Below are 19,166 nucleotides of genomic sequence, written 5' to 3' on the forward strand. Positions count from 1 at the left end.
GGGGAGCTGGGAGCTCGAACAGGGATCCTGCTGTCGGTCCTTGTGCTTTGCGCCACGTGCGCTTAGCCGCTGCGCTACCGCCCGAATCCCCCAAGGAATTTTTAAATTAAAAATTTAAGTTACAGTTACATGGGTATCATGCTATATTAGTAACTTTGGCTGGAGGGAAAATAGGATGTCCTTATAGTAGCAGGGCAAGAGTGAGAATTTGAAGAGCACTAAAACCACTAGAGGGAGCTATGGGGCTAGTTCAGTCTTTGAGTACTGGATAAAGTACACATTGAAGGCTCTAAAAATGCCCTTTCTTCCCCTTCTTTAAGGAAGTCAGTTCTATTTATTATACTTTACCTAGAAACCAGAAACACCTTCTGTAGTTAATAATTAGGTCTGTGGACTGGGCAGTGCACACATTGTACAGGGACCTGTGCAGACACCTGTGATCAAACCCCTGCTCCCCACCTGCATGGGGGAAGCAGTGCTACAGGTGTCTCTCTTTCTTTCTCTCCCTTTTCCCTCTCAATTTTTCTCAGTATCTATCCAATAAATAAAATAAAATATTAAAAAATTTTTTTAACAGTTTTAGACCCAAAGTACTTTCTTATCTGGCCACTCCCTATTGTCATTAGCCCTCAGACTACATTTTTTTTTATCAGGTTCACTCATTGTTTTTCTCCTAAGGTGTTAGCCATATGATGGTGACAGTATTACAAGCCTTATTCCATGACCTAGCCATCCTGCCAATTTTCCTAGTCTTGTATTATTCAGCCTTCAAGAGTAAACGCAAGTACTAACATTTATGCACTTGCCTCTCGTCATTATGAATTCAATGTAATTGTGGATCTTACATATTTACCATTTATCTACATGATCCAGAAAAACTGGGGACTAAAATGTGTATGAAGTTGCTTGTGCATTGTGTTAAAGAACTGTGTTACCACACCAGATCTTTTTATTCTCAAAATTTATTTATACCTCATTATTTTAAGGAGAGTTTGAGCTCTCTTAAAATTACACAGTACAGGGAGTTGGGCAGTGGCGCAGTGGGTTAAGTGCACGTGGCGCAAAGTGCAGGGACCGGCGTAAGGATCCCGGTTCGAGCCCCTGGCTCCCCACCTGCAGGGGAGTCGCTTCACGGGTGGTGAAGCAGGTCTGCAGGTGTCTCTTTCTCTCCCCTCTCTCTCTGTATTCCCCTCCTCTCTCCATTTCTCTCTGTCCTATCCAACAACAAAGCAACGTCAACAATGGCAATAATAACCGTGAGGCTGCAACAACTAGGGCAACAAAAAAGGGGAAAAAATGGCCTCCAGGAGCGGTGGATTCATGGTGCAGGCACTGAGCCCAGCAATAACCCTGGAGGAAAAAAAAAATTACACAGTACAACAACAACAACAACAAAAAAGAAGTCAGGAAGTCAGGAAATGATATCAAAGGGTTGAAGGAAGAAAAATCAAATAAAGGTAGGAGGTTATTGTGTGCCACATGTGTTCTTGTACTTGTTAATGCTTATCACAAATTTGGATTAAATATTATAGCATCTGACCCAGAAAGAGAAATCAATTATATGATTTATTCTGTGGACATATCCATATATATCAGTTATGGTAAATCATATCTTTCCTCCATACTGATTTTTTTTATTAATCCTAACAAAAATAATTTGGAGATTCCTCAAAATATTCCCCCAAAATGGACCTGCTAGGCTAGGGAGACAGCAAAACGGTTATTCAAAAAAGACTTTCATGCCTTATCTCTGAGGTCCCCAATTCAATCTCCAGCACCACCATAAGCCAGAGCTGATATCTATCTTTCTCATTAAAATAAACAAATATTTAAAAAATAAGGAAGAAGCTTTTAAAAAATGGACATACCATACAATTTGTAAGTTTCCTTCCTAGAAGTCTATCAAAAGAGCACAAGACATGTATTTGAAGATATCTCTGCACACCTATGTTCATAGCAGCACTATTTGTAATAGACAACATTTGTAAACAACCCAAATATCCAATGACAGATGAGTGGCTAAAAAGTAGTGAGATATATATTTGCATATTTCATACTCAGTTATAAGAAATGATGAAATCTTTCCTTTTGTAACAACTCGAGTGGAACTTGAAGGAATCATGTTACATGAAATAAACCACGAGGAGAAAGCTAATACTAGATGACCTCACTCACCTGTGGAACTTAAGAAACAAAGAGACAAAATTCAGTATAAAACTTTGATTAGCTTTGGTCTATTGTAGCAGACCCAAGGACTTTAAAGGAAGGGTCTTGGCAGCCCAGGGTCCTATGGTTGGGGAAGATGACAACTTGGTGGTGGGTGTGGTGTGCTGACAGCTGTTGTGGGGAGATAGAAATCTATAAACTTCTGACATATATTTTTTCTAAAGTAGCATTTCTTTTTCTTTCCTTTTTTATTGAGTAATGCTTTATAGTACAGTCTTTTATTTTTACCACTCTCATCACCTAAGGTCTCTGTCCCCATCCTCACCCTGAGAGATAACCACTATAGTTCCCCCATAGTCTTAGATACAGGTTGACTTTTTTTTCACATTTATATTTACAATTCTTTATATTCTACATATGAGTGAAACCATTATGGAGTTGTCCTTTAACTCCTTACTTGCTTCACTAAGCCATAATATTCCCCAGTTCCATCCACTGTATCCCAAAGGACACAGTATCACCTTTTTATTGCAGACTAGTACTCCATTGAAGGTATGTCCCATAACTTTCTTATACAGTCATCTGTTGAAGGGCATTTTGGTTGTTTCCAAGTTTTTGCTATTGTGAATAAAACCACTGTAAACATGGGTGTACATATATCTCTTTGAATCAGAGCTATTATCTCTTTGGGGTATATGCCTAGTAGCGGAATTGCTGGATCATAAGATATTTACATTTCTTTTTGTTTAAGGATTCTCCATACTGGCTGCACTAATTTGTACTCCCACCAGCAGTGCAGTAGACTTCCTATCTCTCCACATCCTCTCCAACATTTATCTTCTCTTGTTTTATTGCTGGAGACCATAACCATAGGTGTGAGGTGGATCTCAATGTGGTTTTAATTTGCACTTCTCTCTCTCCATCTCTCTCTCTCTCTCTCTCTCTCTCTCTTCCCTCCAGGGTTATTGCTGTGGCTTGGTGCCAGCACTATGAATTCACTGCTCCTGAAAGCCGTTTTTTTTTTTTCCTTCACTTTATTGGATAGGGCAGAGAGAAATTGAGAGGGGGAGGAGAATATGGAGAGGGAGAGAGAAAGAGAGACTCCTGCAGACCTGTTTCACCACTTGTGATGTGATTTCCCCCCCCCCTTGGGGAATTGTGGGTTCGAACCAGAATCCTTGTGTAGGGCCTTGTGCTTGTACTATGTGTGCTTCCCTCCAGGGTTATTGCTGTGGCTTGGTGCCAGCACTATGAATTCACTGCTCCTGAAAGCCGTTTTTTTTTTTTCCTTCACTTTATTGGATAGGGCAGAGAGAAATTGAGAGGGGGAGGAGAATATGGAGAGGGAGAGAGAAAGAGAGACTCCTGCAGACCTGTTTCACCACTTGTGATGTGATTCCCCCCCCCCCTTGGGGAATTGTGGGTTCGAACCAGAATCCTTGTGTAGGGCCTTGTGCTTGTACTATGTGTGCTTAACCCGTGTGTCACCCCCTGGCCCCTGCATTTCTCTAATGTTGAGTGAATTGGAGCATTTCTGCCTCTGTCTGTGGGCCATGACTATCTCTTCTTTAGAGAACCATCTATTCATACTTCTGCCCACTTTTTAGTTGAGTTGTTCTTTTTCTTTTTGTTGAACTGCGTGGGTTCTTTACAGATGTTTGATATTAACTGAAGTGTAGTGTGCAAATATCTTTTCCCATTTTCTGTATTGCCTGTTTATCTTTATGAAATTCCCTTTTGATATGTACAAGCTTTTCAATTTGACATAGTCCCATTTTTTCATTTTTTATTTTGTTTCCCTTACCTGTGGGGTAGAGTCTCCAAATACGTCTTTAGTGTTAAGGTTCTAAAATGTTTCACTAATGTAGTTTTCTATATATTTTATAGTTTCAAGTATAATATTCAGATATTTGATCCATTTTTAATTAATTTTGGTGTCTGGTGTTTTGTGGTAATTTAATTTTTCTACACATGCACCCAACTCCATTTGTTAAAGAGACTCTCTTTCCCCACCTTAGGCAGTTTTTGGCCTCTTTATCATATAAAACATGTCTTTACCTGTGTAGGTTTAGTTCTGGACTCTCTATCCTGTTCCATTGGTTGAGATATCCACTTTTGTTCCAGTACCACACTATTTGAACTACTGTTGATTTATAATATAAACTAAAGCCAGGAATTGTGATGATTTTTTTTTATTCTTTTCCTTAGGCATGCTCCTGCTATTCATTTTTTTATAGCCCCATATGGATTTTTGGATAAGTTGTTCCATTTCCTTGAAATATGACATTAGAGTTTTAATAGGGGTTGCATTGAATCTATAAGTTGCTATTGACAGGATTGCCATCTTAATGATATTTATTCTTCCAATCCATGAACAGGAGATGTTCTTCCATTTCTTTGTGTCATCCTTTATTTCTTTTAACAATATCTTACAGTTTTCATTGAGAAGGTCCTTCACCTCCTTTGTTAGATTTATTCCTAGGTATCTTATCTTTTTAAATTCAATTGTAAAAGGGATTGCTTCCTTCAGTTCCCTTCCCACTAGCCCATCTTTTGTATAAAAAAATGCCCCAGATTTATAAGTAGTGATTTTGTAAACTGCTGCTTTACTAAATTTATTGATGATTTCCAGCAGGTTTTTTTTGACAAAGTTTCTGGGGTCCTCTAGGTATCACAGTGTTTGTTCTGTAAATAATAATAATTTAACTTAATCTTTTCAAATTTGAATTCCTTTGATATCTCTTTCTTGTCTGGTTGCAATGGCTATGACTCCTAGGACTATGTTGAATAGAAGTGGTGAGAGTGGACACCCCTGCCTAGTTATTGATTTTAGGGGGAAACTTTCAATTTTTTTTCATGTTGAGTACCATGGATTTGTCATATATAGACTTTACTAGGTTGAAGAATTTTCCTTCCACTTCCAATTTCTTGAGGGCCTTAATCAGAAATAGGTGTTGGACCCTAGTTCCTAGCGATTGAATTAAATGCCTTTGTTATGATGCTAGCTTTTCTCCTGGATTTGTGATTTGAATAGAAAATCTAACCTTGTCTGTAGTTAACCAGATGTAAACATCCTCTACTGGCAGTCAGACATTTTAGGTCCTGTACTAAGTGTCTTAAATTAATCTTGAGCAAGATAAACCACAAATAAAAGGACAAACACTGAATGGTCTCACTCTTAGATGGGCTCTAAGAAACAAAGCAAAGGAAAATGCAGGAAGAAGCCTCAGTGGGCTACAGGCTATCACAGCAACTTCATAGACTTGGAAAGGGACAGAGAAGGATACTAAGGAGAAATTCATTACATAAATTTTATGATGGACTAAAATGACAATTTGAGGGGTGGTGGCACACTCAGTTGAGTGGACACATTTCCCTGTGCAAGGACCCAGGTTCAAGCCCCTTGTTCCAACATGCAGGTGGGTGAAGGAGGAGATTCACAAGCAGTGGAGCAGGGCTACAGGTGTCTTTTTCCCTCTACCATGTGGAAATGTGGGAATGCACTCTTGTAACAACAAAAATCCTGTCAATCAACTTATCCTCAATAAACTGATACTGGAATCTTTAAAAATTGTTATCCAATTGACATAAAATTTTCACAATTTTTGGAACTAAGTGATATCACTCGGTTCTCACCTCTCTCTCTCTCTCTCTCTCTCTCTGTCTCTCTCAAACAGAAACACTGACAAAAATCATAGGATAAGAGGAGTACAACTCCGTATCCCATCCCCTCCCCTGATAGCTTTCCTATTCTTTAACCCTCTGGGAGTATGGACCCAAGGTCATTGTGGGGTGCAGAAGGTGGACGGCCTAGATTCTATAATTGCTTCCCCACTGAACATGGGCTTTTTTTCAACAACAGAGTGAAGCTAATAAGTTGCTGACTAGGACAGAACATGCTGTATCCAGTTACCTTCAGTCTAATTTTTTTTTCTTGAGAGTTTATTGCCCAATTTTTCTTCTGATCCTTTCATTAATTTTCAAATTTCATTTATAAAATTTTCCTATGATTTTCATAGCATTCTGTTTTTGCTTTATAAATTCCATATCTTATATCGCTGAGAATGTTGTTTTTTAAATATAATTTCCTTTCAGCCCTAATATCTGCCTGCTTCCTCCAAGATTTCTCCAGATCCTTTCTTTCTCACCCCCCCTTTTTTGTTAAGATTTTTTTAAAGTGTTTATTTATTGGATCGAGGCAGAGAGAAACTGATATAGAAGGGAGAGGGAGAGGGAGAGGGAGAGGGAGAGGGAGAGGGAGAGGAAAGGAGGTAGGGAGGAAGGGAGAGAGAGAGAGAATACAGTACATTATAGCCCTGCTTCACCGCTTGTGAAGCTTCCCCCCACAAGTAGGGACTAGTGGCTTGAACCTAGGTCCTGCACACTGTAATGTGTGCACTCAACCAGGAATGTACCACCACCCAGACCCCTGCCCCTGTTGCTTTCATAGCAGCTTTGTCTGCTGACCCTTGATTACACATTCAGATTTAAGTGTGCTCCTCTTTTGTGTGTGTGTAACGTGTGATTTGAATTTTTCTTTTTTTTAATTTTTTTAATTTTATTTAAGAAAGGAGACATTAACAAAACATAGCATAAGAGGGGTACAGTTCCACACAATTCCCACCACCCAATCTCCATATCCCATCCCCTCCCCTGATAGCTTTCTCATTCTGTATCCCTCTGGGAGTATGGACCCAGGGTCGTTGTGGGTTGCAGAAGGTGGAAGGTCTGACTTCTGTAATTGCTTCCCCACTGAACATGGGAATTGGCAGGTTGATCCATACTCCCAGGCTGTCTCTCTCTTTCCCTAGTAGGGTGGGTCTCTGGGGAAGTGGAGCTCTTAAGATGGTGATCAGGAGATCTGAATTGGGGTAGCACTCATTGGCTGTTGAGCTTCATTATAGCATAACTGGTGAAGGCAGTAAATAGTCCTTTCACCATGTGCCCCAGATGTCATCATGAGGAAATACTTCAGTCATCTTTTTCTTTTAGGTGAGTTCTTTCAGACTGCTAGGCATAATGGAAGCACTATGTGTGACAGTCTGAGCAAGATAACCAAGGCTCCAAGAAGTCAACTAGACAGCTTTTCACCTAACCTCTTGACTTCAGCCTACGCCTTACCTTATTCTTTTTGGCTTTTACCTTCTAATCCTATGCTGTTTCTACAATAAACAAGTCTCTCCTCCAAGGAACAGATTAGAAATGACTAGCTGATTACAAACAGATTCCAGTCAAGGTTTGATCTGTATACAGACTTTCAGTCAATTCCCTGTCAACAAACCTTCTCTAAATCTCCCTCTCTCCCCAAATTGTTTCCAAGTTTAAATTCATGTTTTCTGTCATACAGGAAGATACTGAAATATTTTCTCTGTTTTTGTATTCTCTCATGTTATTTTTTAATAATAAACTATTATAAATAAAAAATCTTAATTTTTATTTTACTAGAACTTTTCTAAGGGAGGGAGGTAATTCTAGATGGTCATTTTGCGAAGGTTAACTACAAGTCTTGCTGAGAAACTTGACCCTTTAGCACACAGAAAAGTCTCACTTGGGGACCAGCAAAATAGCTCAGTAGGATAGTGCACTGCTTTTCCATGTGTATGACCCAGGTTTGAGCCTGGCACCCACTTGGAGGAAGTTTTGGTGCTACAATTTCACCTCCTCCCCACCTATAGCCTCTGTCTCTATTTGAAAAAGTTAGTCTGGAGCTGTGAGATCCTAATGGTGAACAAAAACAAACAAACAAAAAGCCTCACTTATTCACTCCCAGACGTAATGAAGTTTGAATATCTTTAAATAATCCAAAAATGATGAATTAATTATGAGCACATTATGAATTCTGTAACATAGAACTGTGAACCTAGGAAATTAGAAGTGTCAACTTCTCCTCTAACACTTTTCAAGTATAAATAGTTTTGCCATTTACCTTAACTGTATTTCACAACTAGATGTTACACCTTTATATTAAAAAAAATTAAAATCAAAAGCTAGAATTCTATTTTCAGTGTGACTTTTTTGGGTGCACACGATTCATGATTTCTGTGTTTTATTTTTAGAGGAGAACATTAAAGAATGGAACAACTACAGCTTGTTACTTTGGAACAATTCACACTGACTCATCTCTGCTCCTTGCAGAAATTACAGGTGAGATAAAAACAAGACATAGGGTACATCAAGCAGAGAAAATAAGACCATGCCTGGCAAAAACCTGTGAGTGGTCCTGACTTGTAATTATTAGAATTTAAGCAGTGTCTAACTCATAAGTAATTAAACATATGCCATAGTGACCCTTGAATGTTTTTTTTCATTTCCTAAATAATTGATTATTGGCTTTAGATTATTGGCTCCAGAATGATATGCATGAGTCTGGATTTTGTGTATTATTTTAGGAATTTTGGAGCCAGTTTAATAATTCTAGCTGTGGCAACAATCTATTATAATCAGAATACTTATTTTAGCTATTGGCTAGATTCAGAGTACTGTATTAGGTGCTGACAATACTGAGACACAGGCAATAAATAGGCACTATTCTTGAAACAGACATGATTGGTTGATTAATAACCATATACATTAATGACTTTAATCATAAGTATTACAAGATTGAATTCCTTGCATTGGGCATGATCAGTCTCAGTTGTAGATAGCTTTCGGAAGTAGTGGCTAGTGTTTCCATGTTATCGATGGGGAACCTGATATATAAATACATACCTAGTCAGGCAGACAGACAGGCAAGAGGGATTATGTGACATAAATCACAGTAGAGTGGCTTGATCAATGTCACATAGCTAAGCAAAGGTGAGACTAGATTTAGAACAATGATCCTACATCTTGTACCCACCAAAGAATGTAACAGGTCCTCTGTAAATATCTTGAACCTAGCTGTCTTGTGAAAGTCATTTCATGTAAAGATCTAGATCTAAAGGATGGAACTGAAAATAAATAATTCTATTTGGGAAAGAGACAGAGGGAATCCAGAAATAGATTATCTGGGAAGATTTCATAGTCAGGACCTTTCAACTAGGCTTTGAAGAGAAGATAAGTGGGGGAGAGAAGAAAATATATTTCAGATAAAAGAGAAGACATGATGCAGACATGGGTACAGGAACCCCCACAGTGGCTTCAGGAAACTAGGAACAGAGTAGCTTAACTAGAAGAGAGGGGTCACTGCATGATGGTGGTTGGCGAGAGAGGTGGAGCAGATGGAGAAGGTCAGACAGAGAGGAGATTTGAATATGCACCTAAAACTCTCAGAAGGTTTTGAACCAAGCGAAGAATTTGTTGTGATATTTTAAGGAAGAATAATTTGATGGCCAGCTATTAAAATGAATTACAGCAGAAAGAGAAGCAGAGAGACATTCGAAAGACTCTTAAGACAGATTGGAGGCATTGTTTTGTTTTGGTGACAGGAATTGACCACAGTGCCAGGAATGGGAACTGACCTTTGTCTCCAGAGGTAAAGACATTATTAATAATGGTAATAAGGAGCTGGGTGGTGGTGCATCTGGCTGAGTGCACACATTACACTGCATAAGGACCTGAGGTGAAGCCCTAAGTCCCCACCTACAGGGGGTGGGGAGGACTTCACAAGGAGTGAAGCAGTTCTGTAAGTGTTTCTTTTCCTCTCTCCCATCTCGCACTCCTCTCTCAATTTCTCTATCTCTGTGCAAAATAAATAATAAATAAAATATTTAGGGTTGGCACAGCTGGTAGAGTGTACACATTCCAATCCTTAAGGACCCAAGCTCAAGACCCTCCCTCTCTCCCTCCCTGCAGAGGGGGAAGCTTTGCAAATAGTGAAGCAGTGCTGCAGGTGTCTCTCTTTCCCTCTCTCTTTCCCTTTGTCCTCTCAATTTTTCCCTATCTCTATCTAAAATAAATAAATATGAGAAAAACATTTAAAAAATAATCATAATATGGGTTAACTATTATTATTATTTTTTGCCTCCAGGGTTATTGCTGGGGCTTGGTGTCTGCACTACAATCCATTGCTCCTGGAGGCTATTTTTTTCCCTTTTGTTGCCCTTGTTGTTACCCTTGTTGTTGTCGTTATTGTTATTGTTGACATTGTTGTTGCATAGGACAGAGAGAAATAGAGAGAGGAGGGGGAGACAGAGATGGGGAAAGATAGACACCCACAGACCTGCTTCACCACTTGTGAAGCGACCCTCCTGCAGGTGGGGAGCCAGTGGCTTGAACTGGGATCCACGCGGGTCCTTGCGCTCTGCGTCACCTGCGCTTAACCCGCTGCGCTACCGCCCGGCCCCTCTATTTCTTTTTTTTAATATTTATTTATTTATTCCCTTTTGTTGCCCTTGTTGTTTTATTGTTGTAGTTATTATTGTTGTCATTGTTGGATAGGACAAAGAGAAATAGAGAGAGAAGGGGAAGACAGAGAGGAGAGAAAGATAGACACCTACAGACTTGCTTCACTGCCTGTGAAGCGACTCCCCTGCAAGTGGGGAGCCCAGGGCTCCAACCAGGCTTCTTATGCCTGTCCTTGCACTTTGCGCCACGTGCGCTTAACCCGCTGCATTACTGCCCGACTCCCAGGTTAACTATTGTTTCTACAACTATCTTTCTATATTTGTATATATTTTCCCTTTTTTTGTTGTTCCATCTTCTCTTTCTTTCCAAGTCACACATACATCTATTAATATATCTTAATGGCCCTCTCTTTTTCCTCTTCTTTCTCTGGTTTCTGATAGAGTTGTAGTTCAGAGCCCTCTGGTCCTTTCCTTCCTATCACTTCTCTCCCACAAGCTGGGAGTATGGATCAAAAATATTTGGGGGGGTACAGAAGGTGGAAGGTCTAGCTTCTGTAAATGCTTCTCCACTGGACATTGGCAGGTTGATTCACCTCCAGCCTGTGCCTATCTTCCCCTAGTGGAATAATTGGTGGTAATTGGTGGGGTCATCTGCTCAGATAGATCAGGGTGGAATCATAGCGGCATCTTCAACTTGATTTTCCTGCGTTTTCAAAATGATTTTAGTGTAAAAATGTTCTCAAAAGGATCAGAAAATGTACTGTTTTGGAAGGAAATGTGATTTCAGGTGCTTTCTGTGTGTGCCTCACAGATAAATTTGGGCAGAGGGCGTTTGTGGGCAAGGTCTGCATGGATTTGAACAACACTGTTCCAGAATACAAGGAAACCACTGAAGAGTCAATCAATGAGACAAAGAGGTATGTTCACGTTCCTTTGTCTTGTGGGTGGGTCTTCTGTTGCCTTGAAGGAGGTAGAGGTGGAAAGAGAAGACCCCTCTGTGTTTCTATGTCTCTGTGTGGGTTTGCACAACTTTATGAAATTAGTCTGGCTTTAACAAAAAGACATTTGTTATGGTGGTGCCAGGTTAAAATTTAGAGTTTTATACATGCAAAGCATAATCCACCACTGAACTTTTCCCCCCATTCAGTGAGACTTCATCATATCAAATTTTATTTTATTTTATTTTATTTGGAGGTTAATGATTTAATTATAGTCATTGGTACATGAGTGCAACTTATCATATCATAAGTGTCTGCAAAACACTCTCACCCCCAGCTTAGGTCCACCATCATGAACTAGGATGTCAAAGCCACCCCTCTCCACAATACTCTCCCAGCCCTCCTTCCCATAGTCCTTTGCTTTAGTGCAATATACCAAACCCAGTACACATTTTACTCTATGTTTCCCTTTGTGTTCTTGTTTCCAAAGTTCTACCTATGAGTGAGGTCATCCCATATTTATCCTTCTCTTTCTGGATTATTTCCAGAAAGAAAGTACTTAACATGTTTCCTTCAAGCTACATCCAAGATGAGGTGAATTTATCATGCCACTACCTGGTCCCAACAGTTTTAAAATAAAATTTGTGTATGTATACCACAATTTTTTTTAGCCACTCATCTGCTACTGTACACCTAGGTTGCTTCCAAGTTTGGGCTATTACAAACTGTAATAGTGCTGCTATGAACATAGATGTATACAGATCTTAGATGACTGTGTTTGATTCCTTAAGATATATCCCTAGGATATAAGCAGTAGTGCAGCAGAATAAGCACACCTGGCGTAAAGCACAAGGATGGGCGTAAGGACCCGGTTTGAGCCCCCGGCTCCCCACCTGCAGAGGAGTAGCTTCACAGGTTGTGAAGCAGGTCTGCAGGTGTTTCTGTCCTAGCCAACAATTACATCAATAACAACAACAACAATTAAACAACAAGGGCAACAAAAGGGAAAAAAAAGAAAGCAAAATTGAAAAAATAATAATAAATACATATCCCTAGGAGAGGAGCTGCTGGGTCATAAGGTAGATCCATTTCTAGGCTTCTGAGAGTTCCCCACACTGTTCTCCACAGGGATTTGACCACTTTACATTTCCACCAGCAGGATAAAGTCACTTTCTTCACCCATATTTCATCTCAATTTCTCTCTGTCCTATCAAACCACATACATTTTTTTAAAAAAAGACTCTAGAAACTTGTTATATATTGTTCTTCATTTCTTTTATGTGGTAGCATAAAGAAGAAATATAGAGACGAAGTGAAGATAGGAAAAGAGAAAGACACCTGTAACACTACTTCACCACTTGCAAAGCTTCCCCCCACAGGTGGGGACCTGGAACCTTTGATGCATTATTATCATCGTTATTATTATTAACCAGAGTTCTTCTCAACTGTGCTTTGTGGTGATACAGAGGACTAAACCTTCCCAGAGCCACAGGCATGGAAATCTTTTGCTTAACCTTAAGGTGTATCCCCAGCAAGCTGATAGCTTTGAAATGCCTCCAGTGTGAAGGAGTTCCCATATCTAATATGCATGGAGCATGTCATATTGCAGCACTACCTCAAACAGATCTTGAGTTTGGTGGCATGACCTCGGTGCTCCAGAAAGATTCATGAACAGCCCATGGTCTTAGACAATAAAATTGCCTTTCCTGTGATAGTGTTCTCCATCTTTCTAGTACAATTGAGAAAGCAAAGTAATTACTACTTGTTAATTACTAATTAGTGGTGGTGAAACATGTGCAGTGTTAGAAATGGTTGCCAGGAAATGCAGTCATAGAAGGATTGTGCTTTCATTCTTTTAAATTTTTATTTCAAATGGCCTCATTTTTCAAACTCTTCATTTGTTGCTTTCTTTCAGATTTGTGTCGGAAATGCTTCAAAGGAATGTAAGTAATCTTGCTCACTGAGTGTTTGGGGACTGCCTTTATGCTAGTTGTGGGATTGGCAATTAAATTGTTCAGTAGAAATTAGTCTGCATTAGTTTGGCTTATTCTCTGCATAGAGTATTTCTAAAGAACCTTTTCTGCATATTTTATTTTTTAGGGTTCTGTACTTTTTAATTTAATTTTTTATTTATAAAAAGGAAACATTGACTAAACCATAGGATTAGGGGGGTACAACTCCACACAACTCCCACCCTCAGAACTCTGTGTCCCATGCCTCCCCAGCTTTCCTATTCTTTAACCCTCTGGGAGTATGAACCCAAGGTCATTGTGGGATGCAGAAGGTGGAAGGTCTGGGTTCTGTAATTGCTCCCCCGCTGAACATGGGCATTGACAGGTGGATCCATACTCCCAGCCTGTGTTCTAAAGAATCTTTTATTATTTTCACAATGAACCCATCAGCTCAGCTCAATGGGGTTAGGCACTTATTTTGCTCTCATTTTTTTCTCCCTCTCTTCTAGAATATACATTTTATTTTAAATATCTATATATCTATCTCTATTTCTTTTTTATTAAAATATTTATTTATTTATTCCCCTTTTGTTGTCCTTGTTGTTTTATTGTGGTAGTTATTGTTGTCATTGTTGGATAGGATAGAAATGGAGAGAGGATGGGAAGACAGAGAGGGGGAGAGAAAGATAGACACCTGCAGACCTGCTTCACCGCTTCTGAAGCGACTCCCCTGCAGGTGGGGAGCCGGGGCTCGAACAGGGATCCTTACGCCAGTCCTTGCACTTTGCCCACCTGCACTTAACCGGTGCACTACAGCCCGACTCCCTCTATCTCTATATCTACATATATAGAAAGACCAGAGCACTGTTTAACTCTGTCTGATAGTGGTGCTGGGGACTAAACCTGGAATCTCCACACCTTAGGCATGAAAGTCTTCTGCAGAACCACCATACTGTCTCCCCAGCCCTTTTGTGGGGTATTTTGATTTCACAGGACATGTGTCTGGGCAGAGGAGAGAAGGGCAGGGTTTTCTGGATACGGGCAGATTGGTGGCTACTGGAGGCTATGACACTATTTGTTGGCTGCATCAATATTGGCTCTGACTTCTTATAGCTCCTTCTCTGGTCTGAAAAACAGCTAGTGTGCAGCTGATTTCCCAGCCACTGGCTGCCCTGGACTTTTATTTATGACATGTCACACACGACCAGCAGTTACTCAGACAGGCACAGGACAGAAAGCTACTATTAGCTTTTTTAGTTCTAGTCAGGGCAGAAGTGGCCATTTTCTGAACCCCAAGACCCCACCATCTCTAACATCACTGCCTTGATCGCCATGCACTGTGCAACCATTTCCAGGCCATTCCTCTGTTGTGCTTCAACACCCTTTCCTGACAGGACTATATCTATATCTTGGATATAATGACAGAACAACACAGTCCTCATTGCCAGTGTCCCAGCATTGGCAGTGATGTTTTTTCCTGCCTGTCACCTGTCCCCAGCAACCTGGCTTCATTGTGGTTTTATTGTACAGTCTCTTAACTGGCAAACCCAACCCGTTCAACCCAACCCATTCCTTCCCACTTTTTGACTGGAACTCAATGGAAACCTGTGAATCTAATCTTAGGGATGTTGGTTGACTTTGGTGGGTTTTTATTCTCTCTACCTGCTTATGACTCCTTCCCTCTTGCTTGGCCTCTCACTTCCTGTGACATCAGAAGCAATTTTGCAACTAGACAGTCCTTTGGGAGGCAAATCCTAGAATGGAAGAAGGTAACTAGGCTACTACCTCACTTTTAGTCTCCCCCAAGACTCATTTAAACCTTCTCCTTCTGGCTCCCAATTATAAGACCTCCCAGTTTCAGCCTTATCTGAGTCTTCATGTGGATGTGCGGGAGAAAGCTCTCATTTGGGGTAGGATTTTCCATTGTATTTGGTGCTACAGAACATCCTCTTCTTTTATCTTTAGCCATGAGCCATTGCCAGGAAACCCAACACTCCCACCCACTCTTATACTTGAGGGATTATCTTCCCACATGAAGACATATCCTTTTGTGATGTGATATGCATTTGAGGCTACACACACATCTGATGATTTTCTTGTGTGTTTATGATTCCAGTACCCTAGAGTGAAGCCCATAGTGACACCAAGGTTTTCCCTTTCTTGCTCTGAGACACTGATGAGTGAGCTTGGAAACATTGCGAAAGCCCATGATTTGCACATTCAGGTAGGTATTTTTTTCTTCCTTACACCTCAATCCAAAAGTACAGGACTTCTTGGTGCCCTAAATTCCAGTAGTAATCCCAGAACTTGTTCTTATATGTCTACATAGAGAATTAGCATAGGAATGGTTCTGTCAGGTGTTACCTAGATACAATTCTATTATTTTTCAGATAAGAAATCTAGGCCCCGGCTTTCCACAACCTTTCCTGATCAGATTTGGAGATTGAAGATTGTGAAGAACTAAGTAAAATCACTGACAGTCTGATTACTTATTCTTTGCAGGATACAACTAATACATTTCTTTACTACTTTCATTTGATGCTTTCTTAATGTTCTAGTCCATTCTCTTTTGGAGGAGCTAAAGACAAAAAGAATCTAACTTCTACTTTACAGAAATGTGTTTAAAATCCCTTTTGTTCTGAATTTCTTAATTTAAAATTGAAAACAAAAAGTATGTTTTTACTTTGTCATTAAATTGTTGCAATTTGGGAGTCGGGTGGTAGCGCAGTGGGTTAAGTGCAGGTGGTGCAAAGCACAAGGACTGGTATAAGGATCCCGGTTCGAGCCCCCAGCTCCCCACCTGCAAGGGAGTTGCTTCACAGGCGGTGAGGCAGGTCTACAGGTATCTGTCTTTCTCTCCTTCTCTCTGTCTTCCCCTCCTCTCTCCATTTCTCTCTCTCCTGTCCAACAACAATGACATCAATAACAACAACAGCAATAATAATTACAACGATTAAAAAATGTTGCAACTTAGAAATAAAACACTTTTTAAAGCTTCCAACTGGGTTAAAATTGAAACTATGTGCACACACACCCCAATCTAAGCATCATTTCCCTCTGGGGTGCTGGTCATCTTAGGAGAAAGGCCAACTGAGGAGAAAGACAAGCCATTGTGTAGGGTGCTGAATGTTTGGTTGTTAACAAGATTGATCTTCTCGGTTTCCTTTTAACTAGTCTCATCTTTCCCTTTTGTTTTCTTTTCTGTGATATTTAATTTTTTTACGTGTCACATACAGTTAAGTCTGAGTATTTTAGTGATAGAGAGAGGAAAGAGAAAGAGACATATGCAACACTATTTCACTGCTTGTGAGGATTCCCTCCTGCAGGTAGGGGTTAGGAGCTTGAACTTAGGTCCTTTTGTGTGGTAGGTCGTACACTTAACCAGTGCACCACTGACCAACTCCCACAAATCTTTTCTAGTTAGCATCTTAATTCCCTTTAGGTAAAAACCCTAGAAATGAGATTGCTAGATCATATAATAGTTCTATTTTTAACTTTTCTGAGGAACAGCCATATATACTGTTCCCCATAGCGGTTGAATCAATTTAAAATCCCAAAAACAGTTAGTATTTGAGCACTTTTATTATTTATTTGTTGGTATGATAACTTAGAATTTGAAAATAATTTATTGGAGAAATATTGTATATTCATGGCTTGCTTGTTATGTATATATAATATATATGATATATGTATAATTGTTTTCAGTAAAACATATGCAGTTGTTGTCTTTCTATATGATCCTTTTCATTGGCAAGTAGAAACCAAGAATTGGGAAATATAATTCCTAATTGTATTTTACATTACAAAATTGAATTTTTTTGTAGAGTCATATAAGTGAAAATCGAGATGAAGTTGAGGCTGTGAAAAACTTATATCCCAGTTATAAAAATTACACAGATGTTTATAATAAAAACAACCTTCTGACAAATAAGGTAAGTTTCTATTGCAATATAACTTACTTAAAGTAGGGCAGAGTTATCTAAATTTGAAAATATCAGTAGTATTCTTCAGACTTCTATGACATGTGCATTCCCAAACTGGAGTAAAGCTCACTGTGTATGTGTTTCCAATTAAAAATGGGCCTGAAATATCATCCCAGTAAATACAATTAAAGGTTTCATTATAGGTGGGAATATCATTTCCTTTAAAAATAGTTTGTCAAAATCTATTAGAATCTTAGAATATGTTCATTCCTTCAAGTTAGCAGATGCATTTCTAAGAATTGTAGGGATCTTAATTACATGTGAAAGTTAAAAAGTGACTTCAATGGGGATTGTTTAGAGTTTAAAAAAATATAAAATCAGAGTTTATTATTATTACTTTTAATTTGTAGATAAGTCTACTTTTATTAATATCAAGACAGTAGTTGCCTAATTTATCACCTTTCCCAGATAGACTATTTTTCTTTATTATTTTCTTTTTTACTTTCATTTTACTTTATTTCTTTCTTTTTTCCTTCTTCTTTCTTGGGTCCCAATGGAATTGGAGTTCAGAGACCTCTGGTCATCTTCCACTAACAGTTACTCCTCTGAGAGTATGGACCAAAATTCTTTATGGGGTGCTGAACATGGAAGATCTGACTTCTGTAATTGATTCTCTGCTGAACATGGGCATTAGTACATTGATCCATACACCCAGCCTGTTTCTATCTTTCCTTATTGGTGTGGCTCTCTGGATGAGGTTCCAGGACATACTGGTGAGGCCGTCTGCCCAGGCAGTGCAGGATGAAGTCATAGTAGTGTCCACAACTTGGTGCCTAAAAACAGGACAAAATATTTCATGGATAGGAACTATAAAACAGATACAGAATTGATCAAAACAGAAATTTTATGGTGGATAGAAGCTAGGAAGTCATGGTCCAGGAGGTGGCACAGTGATAAAGCTTTGGACTCTCAAGCATGAGTTCGATCCCTGGCAGCACATGTGCCAGAGTTATGTCTGGTTCTTTCTCTCTCCTCCTATCTTTCTCATAAATAAATAAAATCTTGAAAAAAAAAGAAGCTAGGGAGTCTATCTTAGGTATGTTCCTGGGGGCTCATGACTGTGGTCATTTTTGCTGGAGCTTGATAAATAACGTGCAGGTCGACTAAAAATGTTGTCTGGGAAGATGATGTCAGAGTTGAGAACAGGACTAGAAAGCTGAATCAGTACTGAGAGTAGCTCCCAAACTTGAAATGACATAAATACAGTTAACCATTTACCATTGTCAGCCTGACTCAGGGCCCATACCTATTCATATTTAGCATAGAAGCCTGTATGATTTCTCAGTCCCTGTCAGTCTGTATTTGCAGTCCATGGTCACAGCTGGGAAAAGTCTAGGCTGCACTCATCTCTAGACCAGTTTTCCTTGAGTGGAAGAGAAGGACGACCCAGCCTCCCTTTGCAGAGCGGGGCAGTCCTTACCATTGGTAGTTCATAGTGAGTGTAGTGTCCTAAAGAAGCCCACAAGAGGGCTTATTATAATGACATTCCTGATGAAAGTGACCAATAATGATGGAGAGCAGCATCTATCAGAGGTCTAGGACCATTGATGGGGGAATCCAAGCATTCCCTGACTAGGGCTTCAGGTGATGGGGAGGCTTGGCAGTGACCAAGAAAGCCATTGTTAAATGAGCCAGACTCTTGCCCTTTTCCAGCTTTTGTAGTCCCTTCTTTACCTGACAAGCATTAAGTTTACATCCAGCTGTTAAAGTGTTGAGCATCATTTGTTGTTTCCAAAGTGGTGTTAGGGTTATGGGGTCTGGCCTCATATTCTAGAGGAAATACACATAGAATTTTCATGGGGTCTAAGCTAACCTTCAGTTTTATTGCATTTATTTGGTGATTCTAGTAAAGTTTGTCATAAA

The 19,166-nt window shown here is 39.6% G+C and overlaps 1 protein-coding gene across 1 annotated transcript in view; it reads left to right on the forward strand.

Moving 5' to 3' along the window:
- Nucleotides 1-19,166, forward strand: part of GDA (guanine deaminase) — an 81,309-nt gene that overhangs the window by 29,698 nt on the left and 32,445 nt on the right. The window contains exons 4-8 of the mRNA XM_060198993.1: nucleotides 8,223-8,310; nucleotides 11,242-11,347; nucleotides 13,284-13,311; nucleotides 15,437-15,544; nucleotides 17,145-17,252. Coding sequence (XP_060054976.1) covers nucleotides 8,223-8,310; nucleotides 11,242-11,347; nucleotides 13,284-13,311; nucleotides 15,437-15,544; nucleotides 17,145-17,252 — 438 coding nt within the window. The remainder of the gene's footprint in view (nucleotides 1-8,222; nucleotides 8,311-11,241; nucleotides 11,348-13,283; nucleotides 13,312-15,436; nucleotides 15,545-17,144; nucleotides 17,253-19,166) is intronic.

This window comes from Erinaceus europaeus, chromosome 10, assembly GCF_950295315.1.
Source record: "Erinaceus europaeus chromosome 10, mEriEur2.1, whole genome shotgun sequence".
Lineage (NCBI taxonomy): Eukaryota > Metazoa > Chordata > Mammalia > Eulipotyphla > Erinaceidae > Erinaceus > Erinaceus europaeus.